The sequence below is a fragment of the Narcine bancroftii genome, chromosome 14, assembly GCF_036971445.1.
Source record: "Narcine bancroftii isolate sNarBan1 chromosome 14, sNarBan1.hap1, whole genome shotgun sequence".
NCBI lineage: Eukaryota > Metazoa > Chordata > Chondrichthyes > Torpediniformes > Narcinidae > Narcine > Narcine bancroftii.
The window spans coordinates 46,467,692-46,482,333 of record NC_091482.1 but is presented as its reverse complement, the minus strand read 5'-3'; the positions used below and the strand labels follow the sequence as shown (position 1 = coordinate 46,482,333).

Sequence of the window (14,642 nt, the reverse complement as noted above, 5' to 3'; positions counted from 1 at the left end):
GGATAGGTTAATATGTCTCTGTAAATTGGCCCTAGTAGTAGAACCTGAGGGGAGAAGGTGGGGAGAATAAAGTAATTGGGTTTAATTGTTGGCAGGGTGAAACTCAAGATTGTAGTAAAGACATACCAAAATGCTGTAGGAATTCAGCCGGTCTCTTCAGCATCCATAGGAGGCAAAGATACATTGATGACATTTCAGGCCTGAGCCCCTCTTCAAGGAATAAGCAGAATGAGCCAGAAGTAGGAAATCTCAGAAAGTCTCAGAATTCAGACAAAGCTGGCTGGGGGAGGAATCCAGACCAACAAAAGGTATGAATTGGATATGATAAGGGATGAGGGAAGAATTTATCATATTTGTGTGAAAGGAGACAGGGAAGGGACAGAGCTGGGCGAAGGGGATAGAGGAAGAAGTAGTGGGGGGAGGGGATTAACAAAAGGCAGAAAAGTCAATATTAATGCAATCTGGTAGGAGAGGTGTTCTTCCACCAATTTGTGGATGGCAGTGCATGAAACCTGGAACGTAATGTCAGCAAGGGAATGGATAGGGAATTGAAATGGGTGGCCATTGGGAGGTCCGCATCATTGCAGCAGACAGAGTATCACAGCATCTGCAGACTTTGGTGTTTCACTTCTATCTAGTGACAACAAGGACTGCCAGTGCACTGATAAAACAGGATGGTGCGTCACTTGGAGGAGAAGAGGAGATCTTGCGCAGTATAGCATTTGATGAAGGTTTTGTAGATGCTGTTTGAATAGGTGAATGCATTTTTTAGATAGTTGCACTGCATCAACTGCACCACAGGTGGAAGGAAGCCGAGCTTGGCATGGTTGGTCGGGTGTCAATATAATGGATTGCCTGTTTTAGATGATCCTGAGCATAGTTAGAGTGGCATTCATCCAGGAAAGCAAGACAGCACTATTCCATCAGTCTCCTGATGCACATTGTAAATGGGAGAAAAGATCTGGATTGGCTGGAGGTAAGTCACTCACTGAAGTGTGAAAACACAGACACACTGGAGGAACTCAGCCAGTCTCGCAGAGTCCATAGGAGATAAAGATATATGACTGACATTTCGGGCCTGATCCATTCTTCAAAGTTAAAAAAAACTGGTGTCCATATTAAAAGGGTGAAGAAACGAACCTGAAATGTTGGCAATCGATCTTTCTTTCCTATGGAGACTGGCTGAGCTCCTCCAGCATTTCTGTGTTTTTACTTCAATCACAGCATCTGCAGACTTTTATGTTTCATGGAAGGAAAGAACCTTCATTTCTCCTTCTGTATCCATTGTATTTTTGTGGTTAACACCATTTTTTAAAAAAAAATTGTAAACAATACAGCACAGTTGAAGGCTCTTCCAGCCCATGAAACAAGTGCTGCCCAATTGCACCCAACTAACCTACCAATCTCATACATTTTGGAGGGTGGCAGGAAACTGTCTATAAAGAGTGCCAGATTTGAACCTGGGTACTGGTGCTGTAACAGCATCGAACTAACCTCTGGGCTAACCATGGAGCCTTTGATCATCGGAGACACAACCCCCAACCCACCCAGGGTGTTGCTGGGCATCTAATAATAACAATGTTATGGAATATAAAGGGTAGACCTTCTGGTCATTGTCAGGCACTTTTACAGCATTAAATGTAACTTGTCACTAATATTGTCTGGGCCTTGCAAATGGATTGAATATCAGTGAATTTCCCCATTTCTGTCCTTCCAATGGAAGGAAGGGCCTTGAACACTGCCCTGAATAACTCCTGGGGCTGGGAAGCTGCACCTTTAACAACCAAAACCATCTTCCTATGTGACTCCAACCAATGAGATATCTTCCCTTTGATGCCCACCTAGTTTAATAGGATCTTTATTTCTTCATTCATTCAAACACTTCTATGACAGTAGTCACTTTTACAATACCTCTCCAAATGAATTCTTGGTCCATGTTTGGATAGGCTATGGTGAGGTCTGGCGCTAGTGGTCCTGGAAAAATCCAAACTGTGCATCAGTGAGCAAGATGTTAATGTGTAATTATTGATGACACCTTCAATCATTTTGCTGATGCTTGAAACTGGATTAATTGCAGGGTAATTAACTGGAGTGGATTTGTCCTGTGTTTTTGTGAACAGGACATATCTGGGCAGTTTTCCAGTAAGTTGGATAGATACCTGCATTGCACTCAAGCAAGTTGGTTAGAGATACAGCTTGCCCTGGAGTTTTAGGCTTCAGTGCCAAGCCCAGATATTGTTTGCTCTCAAAGCCCTTGCTCTATCCAATACTCTCAGCTATATTTTTTTTGATGCCGATATCGTGCAACATGAATGGATTTGGTTGAAGGAATACTTTCTGCAACGATGGGGAACTGAAGTCAAAACTGATCATCCTATCTGGCTGAACATAATTGTGAGGGCTTTTGTCTTAAGTACTCACACATTGGCACCCACCATCAGTGAGGAGAAGGGAAATTTTGGAGTCTCTCCTCCTCCATCCCTATATTTATTTAGGCGCCACCACTGATGACTAGATGTGATACCCTGATACTATAGTCATATATACAGCACAGGCCCTTTGAACTATTGAATCCATGCTAAACTTCAACCACCATTTAAACAAATCATACATTAATCCCATTTTAGTTCTTGTGTTCTCATTAACCCCAAGATTCCATATTTCACTAGTGGCAATTTACAGTTGTCTATGAACCTACCAACGTACGTGCTTTTTGGATGTCAGAGGAAACCAGGGAACCCAGTGAAATCATAGAAACTCCACACAGACAGCACAGGCCATCAGGACTGGGCATGGCGCTGGTGCTGGGAGGCCATGACTCTACTAGGTATGCAAGTGTGTCACCCTTTTGGTTGTCAGGCCACTTGGCCTGACTGTTGCATGATGTTTTTGTGGTTCAGTGCATATGTATCCATTTGTTGAAACTTCATTCAGCTGGCCATTAAATTTATTTATAATATTTCAGTTTTTTGATCTGGGCATTTGTACATGTTCATTTTAAAAATATTTCATGATATTGCTATGTTTCAAACAGGATTTTATTTTATTATATATAATATTCTGTTGAAATTGACAGATATTATACTGCAGACGTCTGTGTTTCACTCTGATTGGAAGACAAAGCCTGCCAGCACTGTAAACTCATAAGAAGAGGAGGGTTTGATGAATCAAAACTAATTTCACTCACAGCTTTTCACACAGAGAATGAAGGTGAGCTTAAAACAGGCTGACCTGTCCACCCAGCATCAAATGACAGAAATCGAAATGAAATATGCATAGTTCACAAAAGTGCTGGAGAAAATCTGCAGGTCATACAGCATCCAGAGGAAGTTAAAGTCAGTCAACGTTTTGGGCCTTTTATCAGGAATCTGTAAAAAAAAACATAGACAACTGAATAAGTTGGGGGAGGAGAAGAGGGTGGAAGGGGTAGGGTAGAGGATCACAGGCTAACAGGTAAGAGGGGGGCACAGGTGGGAGGGTAAAAGAAAAAGATGCTGAGGATTGGCGGGAAGAGCAGAGGGCAAAGAAGAGAAGCATACAATATACAGTTCTGAGGCTGGATAGGGTGGAGAGTGGGCATTGGATGACACTTTCCTGGATGAGGGACATTTCATTAGGACATACCATAAAGAGAACTTTCTGCTCTCAAAGAGTGGTGAAATCTCTATGCTGAAGGCCTGTGGAGATGGAAGCGTCAAAACAGAGGCCAATAGATGTCTGGGTATCAATGCAGGGTAATTGTATCAGAGGTTTGAGGAACAGAATAAACCATAAGACCTTGGAGCAGAAATAGACCATTCAGCCCATCAGGTTGTAGCATGAATAAAAGCCTCTCACAACTGGAGGGAGAACAAATGCTTTTATTAGCTGATAACTAAGGGTAGGGTTCAAAAGTAGTTTTCAGAAGGGTCCTGCGTTTAGGCAGGAAACCAGGGTTATTTGTGAGCAGATGGGGATGGAGCCGGGGGCCAGCCATCCCAGTTCACTGCATTCACCCCTTCCTGTAGACTTTAGGGTCTTTGAATGAAGACCGAGAACATGGGGCCAGAAACAAAAAATATACAGTTATTTACAAATTTAAGCACTCTGGGGGTTTGGAGATCCTGGTGGAGTGCCTTAGCACCAGGGGTCCTTGGACTCCTTGGGTCTCCTGGTCCCCTTGTGAGGGAGGAGAAGTGGACAGGGTCTCTGGCACGATGATGGAGGGGGGGTGCACTTTCCTCCTGAACCGGATCCCCCAAGGCCCTGACTGGGGCTGGTGAGAATGAGCTCCGTGGCTCGCAGAGCACCTGAGGCAACGGACCCTCTGTTCGGCGGGTGCCAGGTCCCTGATGGAGACAGTGTCCTCCTGCCATCCAGGTACTCCATGCATACGTGGGATTGACATGGAGCAGTTTCACCCTTTCTACCAGGGAGTCGATCTTGCTTCTCTTCACGTGCTTCCTAAGAAGGACTGGAGCAGGATTCGTGAGCCAGACCGAGAGTATAGTTCCCGATGCCGACCTTCTTTCAAAAGTCAATAGCATTGGCCGTGATACATAGTAGTGACCAGATGGAATGGCATGCCATGGGAAGGACTTCCTGCCAGCGTGAGTTTGGAAGACCTTTTGACTTCAAGGCCAATTTGACAGCCTTCCAGACCACAGCATTCTTCTTTTCAACCTGCCCATTCCCCTGGGGGTTGTAGCTAGTAGTCCTGCTGGACATGATTCCCCTCATAAAGGATGAGCCCCGGTCACTATGAATATAGCTGGGATACCCAAACTGGTCGAAAATGGATTCTAGGGCCCTTATGATTGAAGAAGTGGATATGTCTGGACATGGAATGGCAAATGGGAAGTGGGAGTCTTCGTTAATGACAGAAAGGAAGAAGATGTTCCCACTCATGGAGTGGAGAGGTCCCTTAAAATTGATACTGAGCCGTTTGAAGGGCTTGGATGACTTGATCAGGTGTGCCTTTGTGGGGAGGTAGAAGTGCGGCTTGCACTCCTTGCAGACCTGGCAAGACCTGGTCATTTCCCTGACATCTTCCATGGAGTAGGGCAGATTGTAGGACTTGACAAAATGAGCCATGCGGTGACCCTGGATGGCAGAGCTCATTATGCATAGACCACAGTTGGCTGGTGTGTGCAGAGGAACAGCTTCCTCTGGATAGGGCATCTTGAGGGTCATAAGGGCTCCTGGCCAATAGGCCATGTCATTATTGTAGGTGGAGAGCTCGATCCTCCACCTAGCAATTTTGTCATTCTTGATTTTGCCCCTCTTGACATTATTGAACATGAATACGACCAAGCATTGATCAGCGAGGAGCGTAAATCTTCTACCAGCCAGGCAGGTAGTGTCTCCATTGCCTTATGGCTTCTACAATGGCTTGAGCCTCCTTTTCCACTGATGGGTTCTGGAGCTCGTGGCCTTGTGATGTCTGCGAAAAAAAGGCATCTGGCCCCTGTCTGGTTGGGTAGCAGCCAAGGCTATGTCCGAAGCATCGCTTTCCATTTGGAAATGTACATTCTCGTCCACGGCATGCATGGCATCATTTGCAATGTGGTTCTGGAGGTAGTTGTGATAATACAGATCTATTACCAATGTACATAGTGTATATAGTTACTGTATCTAGACTGTGCTTACAGCGATTGGCTGAGAGCTAAGCCACACCTATTGTCTGGGCCTTAAATGGTTGTGTCCCTAGCCAGGTCGGATCATTCCGGACTGGTCGGCCACCTGTGAAGAGCTCCGGTCTTTTGCTAATAAAAGCCTTGGTTTGGATCAACAAGTCTTTGGTTCTTTCGACGAGCTCTACGATTTTATTAGCAAAAGAATTTTTTTGAAAGGGATGGAGCGTTTAACTCGGCCAGAAAAACTTGATATCGACCCACAGTCAGCTACAGCCTTCAAAGCCTTTAACTTCTGGCTGCTGAACTTTGAAAACTTTCTGAGATTCATTCAGGTAGAGGAGGATAACCAGCGTCTAACAGCATTGTTGTCTATGGTGTCCTTGAGAGTCTACGAGAACATCCAGGATGAGACCACTTACACCGCAGCCATAAAGGTACTGAAAGGACAGTATGATCAACCGGTGAACAGAGTTCATGCCCGGCTCATGCTTGCGTCGAGGAAGCAACAGCCCAGTGAGTCCAGCAGGGCATATTTACAAGTATTAAAGGCATTGGGCAAGGACTGTAACTGTGTGGACAAAACTGCTGCAGAGCTCCGGTCTTTTGCTAATAAAAGCCTTGGTTTGGATCAACAAGTCTTTGGTTCTTTCGACGAGCTCTACAGTAGTTAAAAGCCGTTTGGGATTCAGCCAAGAGGGAGAAATTAATGGCTTTAAAGAGAGGGTGAACCTTATCAGCATTTTGAGGGATAACATCTTTAGGCTCCTGTACCTTTTCCACGATGGTATCAGAGTGAAGAGGGCATGACCTGGGTGGTGGGGGTCTTTGTGGATAGAGGATGCTTTTTGAAGACACCACCTCATGTAGCTGTCCTTGATAGAGTGAAGTCTGGTGCCTGTGATATCACAGGCCAAGTTAACAACCCTCTTGAGTTTATTCTAGTCCTAAGAGTTGGTGCCTCCATACTAGGTAAGGTTGCAACCAGCCAGAATACTCTCCACAGTCCACCTGTAGAAGTGTATGAGTGCCTTCGGTGATGTACCGAATCTCCTCAGACACCTCCCAAAGAATAGCCACTGGCGAGCCTTCTTCATGATTGCATCAACATGGAGGCTCCATGACAGATCTTGATGATGTTGTCACCCAGGAATTTGAAGTTCTTCACTCTCTTCACTACTGAACCCTCAATGAGGACTGGGTCGTATTCCCCTGACTTCCTCCTGAAGTCCACAATCATCTCCTTGGTTTTACTGACATTGTGTGTAAGGTTGTTGTTGTTACAACATTTAACAAGCTTACCTATCTTCCTCCTGTACATTTCCTCATTGCCATTTGTGACAATTTGCACAGTATAGTCTAGAGTATTTACAATATGTAAATACTGTACACATTGTAAATACTGTACAAGATGTAAATACTGTACATGGTGTAAATACTGTAAACATAATACTGTTCACTATACTGTGCACATTGTAAATACTGTACACATTGTAAATACTGTACATGTTGTAAATACTGTACACATAAATACTGTTCACTATGCTGTACACATTGTAAGTACTGTACATGGTATAAATACCGTTCACTATATTGTACACATAGTAAACACTGTACACATTGTAAATTTTGTACATGTTGTAAATACTGTACACATAAATACTTTTCACTATACTGTACACATTGTAAATACTGTACATGTTCTAAATACTGTACATTGGTGTAAATACTGTAAACATAAATACTGTTCACTATACTGTACACATTGTAAATACTGAACATGGTGTAAATACTGTTCACTATACTGTACACATTGTAAAAACTGTACACATTGTAAATTTTGTACATGTTGTAAATACTGTACACATAAATACTTTTCACTATACTGTACACATTGTAAATACTGTACATTGGTGTAAATACTGTAAACATAAATACTGTTCACTATACTGTACACATTGTAAATACTGAACATGGTGTAAATACTGTTCACTATACTGTACACATTGTAAATACCGAACATGGTGTAAATACTGTAAACATAAATACCATTCACTATATTGTACACATTGTAAATTCTGTAGACATAAATACTGTTCACTATACTGTACACTGTAAATACTGAACATGGTGTAAATACTGTAAACACAAATACCGTTCACTATATTGTACACATTGTAAGCACTGTACACGTTATAAATTCTGTACATGTTATAAATACTATACACATAAATACTGTTCACTATGCTGTACACATTGTAAGTACTGTACATGGTATAAATACCGTTCACTATATCGTACACATAGTAAACACTGTACACATTGTAAATACTGTACACATTATAAATTCTGGACATGTTATAAATACTGTACACATAAATACTGTTCACTATGCTGTAAACATTGTAAACACTGTACATGCTGTAAATACTGTACACGTTGTAAATACTGTGCACAATTTTTCTGTGTGTGTTGCAAATACACATATATTTACAACGTGCATAATATAGTGAACAGTATTAATGTGTACAGTATGTACAATGTGCACAGTTTAGTGAAGAGTATTTAAATTTTTACAGTATGTACAATGTGCACAGTATAGTGAACAGTATTTATGTTTACAAGATGTACAATGTGTACAGTTAAGTGAAGAGTATTTATGTTTACAGTATGTACAATGTCCACAGTATAGTGAAGAGTATTTATGTGTACAGTATGTACAATGTGCACAGTTTAGTGAAGAGTATTTATGTTTACAGTATATATAATGTGCACAGTTTAGTGAAGAGTATTTATGTGAAGAGTATTTATCTGTACAGTATGTACAATGTGCACAGTTTAGTGAAGAGTATTTATGTTTACAGTATATATAATGTGCACAGTTTAGTGAAGAGTATTTATGTGAAGTGTATTTATATGTACAGGATGTACAATGTGCACAGTTTAGTAAAGAGTATTTATGTGAAGAGTATTTATGTGGACAGGATGTACAATGTGTACAGTTTAGTGAAGAGTATTTATGTGAAGAATATTTATATGTACAATGTGCACAGTTTAGTGAAGAGTATTTATGTGAAGAATATTTATATGTACAGTATGTACAATGTGCACAGTTTAGTGAAGAGTATTTATGTGAAGAGTATTTATGTGGACAGGATGTACAATGTGCACAGTTTAGTAAAGAGTATTTATGTGAAGAGTATCTATGTGGACAGGATGTACAATGTGTACAGTTTAGTGAAGAGTATTTATGTTAAGAATATTTATATGTACAGTATGTACAATGTGCACAGTTTAGTGCAGAGTATTTATGTGAAGAATATTTATATGTACAGTATGTACAATGTGCACAGTTTAGTGAAGAGTATTTATGTGAAGAGTATTTATGTGGACAGGATGTACAATGTGCACAGTTTAGTAAAGAGTATTTATGTGAAGAATATTTATATGTACAGTATGTACAATGTGCACAGTTTAGTGAAGAGTATTTATGTGAAGAATATTTATATGTACAGTATGTACAATGTGCACAGTTTAGTGAAGAGTATTTATGTGAAGAGTATTTATGTGGACAGGATGTACAATGTGCACAGTTTAGTAAAGAGTATTTATGTGAAGAGTATCTATGTGGACAGGATGTACAATGTGTACAGTTTAGTGAAGAGTATTTATGTTAAGAATATTTATATGTACAGTATGTACAATGTGCACAGTTTAGTGCAGAGTATTTATGTGAAGAATATTTATATGTACAGTATGTACAATGTGCACAGTTTAGTGAAGAGTATTTATGTGAAGAGTATTTATGTGGACAGGATGTACAATGTGCACAGTTTAGTAAAGAGTATTTATGTGAAGAATATTTATATGTACAGTATGTACAATGTGCACAGTTTAGTGAAGAGTATTTATGTGAAGAATATTTATATGTACAGTATGTACAATGTGTACAGTTTAGTGAAGAGTATTTATGTGAAGAATATTTATATGTACAATGTGCACAGTTTAGTGAAGAGTATTTATGTGAAGAATATTTATATGTACAGTATGTACAATGTGCACAGTTTAGTGAAGAGTATTTATGTGAAGAGTATTTATGTGGACAGGATGTACAATGTGCACAGTTTAGTAAAGAGTATTTATGTGAAGAGTATCTATGTGGACAGGATGTACAATGTGTACAGTTTAGTGAAGAGTATTTATGTGAAGAATATTTATATGTACAGTATGTACAATGTGCACAGTTTAGTGAAGAGTATTTATGTGAAGAATATTTATATGTACAGTATGTACAATGTGCACAGTTTAGTGAAGAGTATTTATGTGAAGAGTATTTATGTGGACAGGATGTACAATGTGCACAGTTTAGTAAAGAGTATTTATGTGAAGAATATTTATATGTACAGTATGTACAATGTGCACAGTTTAGTGAAGAGTATTTATGTGAAGAATATTTATATGTACAGTATGTACAATGTGCACAGTTTAGTGAAGAGTATTTATGTGAAGAGTATTTATGTGGACAGGATGTACAATGTGCACAGTTTAGTAAAGAGTATTTATGTGAAGCGTATTTATGTGGACAGGATGTACAATGTGTACAGTTTAGTGAAGCGTATTTATGTGAAGAGTATCTATGTGGACAGTACGTACAATGTGTACTGTACACAGTACTCCAAATTTGGCCTCACCAATGCCTTGTACAATTTCATCACATAAATACTCTTCACATAAATACGCTTCACTAAACTGTACACATTGTACATACTGAAAACATAGTGAAGTGTATTTATATGGACAGGATGTACAATGTGTACAGTTTAGTGAAGCGTATTTATGCGAAGAGTATTTATGTTTACAGTATGTACAATGTGCACAGTTTAGTGAAGAGTATTTATGTGAAGTGTATTTATGTGGACAGGATGTACAATGTGTACAGTTTAGTGAAGAGTATTTATGTGAAGAGTATATATGTTTACAGTATGTACAATGTGCACAGTTTAGTGAAGAGTATTTATGTGAAGAGTATTTATGTGGCCAGTATGTACAATGTGTACAGTTTATTGACGAGTATTTATGTGAAGAGTATTTATGTGGACAGGATGTACCATGTGGACAGTTTAGTGAGGAGTATTTGTGTGAAGAGTACTTGTGTGATGAGTATTTGTGTGAAGTGTATTTATGTGGACAGGATGTACCATGTGGACAGTTTAGTGAGGAGTATTTGAGTGAGGAGTATTTGGGTCATGAGTATTTGTGTGAAGAGTATTTATGTGGACAGGATGTACCATGTGGACAGTTTAGTGAGGAGTATTTGTGTGATGAGTATTTGTGTGAAGAGTATTTATGTGGACAGGATTACCATGTGGACAGTTTAGTGAGGAGTATTTGTGTGAAGAGTATTTGTGTGAAGAGTATTTATGTGGACAGGATGTACCATATGGACAGTTTAGTGAGGAGTATTTGTGTGAAGAGTATTTGTGTGAAGAGTATTTATGTGGACAGGATGTACCATGTGGACAGTTTCGTGAGGAGTATTTGTGTGAAGAGTATTTATGTGGACAGGATGTACCATGTGGACAGTTGCGTGAGGAGTATTTGTGTGAAGAGTATTTGTGTGAAGAGTATTTATGTGGACAGGATGTACCATGTGGACAGTTTCGTGAGGAGTATTTGTGTGAAGAGTATTTGTGTGAAGAGTATTTATGTGGACAGGATGTACCATGTGGACAGTTTCGTGAGGAATATTTGTGTGAGGAGTATTTGTGTGAAGAGTATTTATGTGGACAGGATGTACAATGTGGACAGTTTCGTGAGGAGTATTTGTGTGAGGAGTATTTGTGTGAAGAGTATTTGTGTGAAGAGTATTTATGTGGACAGGATGTACCATGTGGACAGTTTCGTGAGGAGTATTTGTGTGGACAGGATGTACCATGTGGACAGTTTCGTGAGGAGTATTTGTGTGAAGAGTATTTGTGTGAAGAGTATTTATGTGGACAGGATGTACCATGTGGACAGTTTCGTGAGGAGTATTTGTGTGAAGAGTATTTGTGTGGACAGGATGTACCATGTGGACAGTTTCGTGAGGAGTATTTGTGTGAAGAGTATTTGTGTGAGGAGTATTTGTGTGAGGAGTATTTGTGTGAGGAGTATTTGTGTGAAGAGTATTTGTGTGAAGAGTATTTATGTGAAGAGTATTTGTGTGGACAGGATGTACCACGTGGACAGTTTCGTGAGGAGTATTTGTGTGAAGAGTATTTGTGTGAAGAGTATTTATGTGAAGAGTATTTGTGTGGACAGGATGTACCACGTGGACAGTTTCGTGAGGAGTATTTGTGTGAGGAGTATTTGTGTGAGGAGTATTTGTGTGAAGAGTATTTATGTGAAGAGTATTTGTGTGGACAGGATGTACCGTGTGGACAGGATGTACCACGTGGACAGTTTCGTGAGGAGTATTTGTGTGAAGAGTATTTGTGTGAAGAGTATTTATGTGAAGAGTATTTATGTGAAGAGTATTTGTGTGGACAGGATGTACCACGTGGACAGTTTCGTGAGGAGTATTTGTGTGAAGAGTATTTGTGTGAAGAGTATTTATGTGAAGAGTATTTGTGTGGACAGGATGTACCACGTGGACAGTTTCGTGAGGAGTATTTGTGTGAGGAGTATTTGTGTGAAGAGTATTTGTGTGAAGAGTATTTGTGTGAAGAGTATTTGTGTGAAGAGTATTTGTGTGGACAGGATGTACCACGTGGACAGTTTCGTGAGGAGTATTTGTGTGCCGTCGTTGGACTGGGGAAGTTGGACAGTCGGAGCAGCGGGAGAGAGGGGCGCGGCTCCTTTAAGAGCGACGAGCCTCCTGATCTGGCAGCGCCAGCGGGGGCGGACGAGGTTCCAGGAAGGCAGCGGCTGGCGGACGCGGACGCGGGGCTCCGAGGCCGGCTGGATCGCATCGCGCCGGGACGAGGCGGACCCCCCCGGAGGAGGGGGTGGCGGCGGGGGGGGCGGATGCAGGCGGCGGCTATGCGGCGGCTCGGGGCCGCGGCGGTGCTGCTGCTGCTGTGCTGGACGTCGAGCCTGCGGGGTAAGAGGCGGCGGGGCCCGCGCGGCTCGACCCTGAGGTTCCGCCGGAGGCCGAGGCCCGAAGCCCGGCTCTCCCGGTCCCCCTCCCGGTCCCGGACCCCCACCCCCCCTCTCCCGGTCGCAGGCCCTGCGCTTCCCTCCGAGGAGGGCGAATCCCGGCCTTGGCGCCCCGGCCCGGGCTCTGAGGTGCCGGCGGGACCCGCTCCGCGCGCGTCCGGTCACGGCTGGAGCCGCTGAACAAAGGTGGTCTGGCTTGTTCGGGACCCTCAGCCTCTGCCCCGGGCTGATCATGTGCTGAGAGACCATGTGTTTGTGCGGTTGGCCCGCGGTCCCCGGTTGGCAATGAGAAGTTCACGGGGCAGTAACGCCCCAGAAGGAGCCCCCTGCACGGCTCACAAAGGAAGGGGAGTCGTGGCTCCACATCGCCCCGACCCCCCCCCCCCCCCCCCCCACCTCTCCGGTCGGTCCCAAACTGAAATCGGATGCCACTTGGACGTGCTTCCCCCACCCCGGGTCATTGCTGGGTTAGGATGTCCACACCCCGCGCTGACAGCTGGTTCGTGACTGATCCAGGAAGGGCAATTCCCTGTGCGTCTTGGACAATACAAGTGGGTCCCCTCCCCCCCCCCTCCTTCATTTCCACTGGGATGCGAGTCCTGAGTTTAATGTTAATGTGCTTTTTGGTTGTGGGTGCTTGACGGAAGAGATTAATGTTCCTTGTCTGTCACTCTGCAATGTTGAGGATGCACCTTGTCAGATTTTGTTCGGCTTCCTTTGTTTAATCTCTTTGCTGAGTCTGCCCCACTCTGTCATCCTGAGCTGATCCCTTTGCCCTCTCTGCCTTCGCCCCCTAACCTTTGCCCTGGCGAATCCAGAACCTCTTGTTTTAAACGCACCCGGTGATCTGGCTTTCAGAACCGCCCATGGCAACAAATTCCACAGATATACCACCCTCTGGCTGAGCAGACGGCCTTCAAACCTGAAGTTGTGCCCTCTTGTCCTAGACTGTCCCACCATGGGAAACATGCCTTTGAAGATTCAACCTGCTTCAATGAGATCTCTCCTCATTCTCCTAAATTCCAACGAGTTCAGACCATGAACTGTCTTCTGATAACCCTTTCATTCCCTGAATCATCCCTGTGCATCTCCTCTGAACTTTTTCCAATAATAACACAACCTTTCTTAAAATGAGGAGACCAAAACTGCTCTCAGTACTCCAAGTGAGGTCTCTCTCGTGCCTTATTTCTGCTGGAATTCCTTTCCATCTTAATAAGCAGAAGCAATAAGTGGATCAAAAGCACAAATAAGGCGACTCTTTTGAATGTGACCATTGATCTTCCCAGGCAACCGTAGGAAGTTTTCAATCATGGTTATCTTGGCTCACTCAGGAGCAAAATAACACAACTCACTTGGGGTCATGGCTATCAATCTTTAACTACACTTGAATTATTCAGGCTGGTGTGGCTTTAAAATCCTTTTGGTTTGTGTGTTGAGGTATTTCCTCCTGCTCTGTGTGTGAGATAAGTAGATTTGAGTTTTTGAGCTCCAGCAAGCATTTGCGATAGTATGGAAATTAGTCTTGCAGCAGGAGCTGTAAACCATCATTCTTATAGAGATTGTGTTTGTTCTGGTTTGGCGTCATTTCCTGTTATTATTTCAGATCCATTACTGAGCTTTCCGCTCACTGTAGGGACATAAAATTCCTGAGGACTCGGTTTTTGGACCAAAGACATCCGAAGTCTTCCTGACTGTTGCTGAGCTTTATCCTCTCCTAACGTGTATCCATGATCACATTAACCATCCGAGACTCTTATTTGTACAAAACAATATTTATATATTTGTGTCAATGAATACTTGTCCTGCATATCTATTGTTTATCTGTATGTGTGTTATGTTTGGTTGTGTGTCTGCGTGCTTTGCACCGAGGAGAACGCTGTTTCGTCGATTTGT

At 42.3% G+C, this 14,642-nt stretch overlaps 2 protein-coding genes across 2 annotated transcripts in view; both read left to right on the top strand.

The window, feature by feature from the left end:
* Positions 1–8,537: 8,537 nt before the first annotated feature.
* Positions 8,538–10,331, top strand: LOC138749340 (DNA-directed RNA polymerase subunit beta''-like). Its single transcript, XM_069910549.1, has one exon. The coding sequence runs from the start codon at positions 8,538–8,540 to the stop codon at positions 10,329–10,331; it is 1,794 nt and encodes a 597-aa protein (XP_069766650.1).
* Positions 10,332–12,440: 2,109 nt separating this feature from the next.
* adam10a (ADAM metallopeptidase domain 10a) overlaps positions 12,441–14,642 on the top strand; it is a 135,829-nt gene continuing 133,627 nt past the window's right edge. The window contains exon 1 of the mRNA XM_069911535.1: positions 12,441–12,693. Within this exon, the coding sequence (XP_069767636.1) occupies positions 12,618–12,693 (76 nt within the window). The 5' untranslated portion in view covers positions 12,441–12,617. The remainder of the gene's footprint in view (positions 12,694–14,642) is intronic.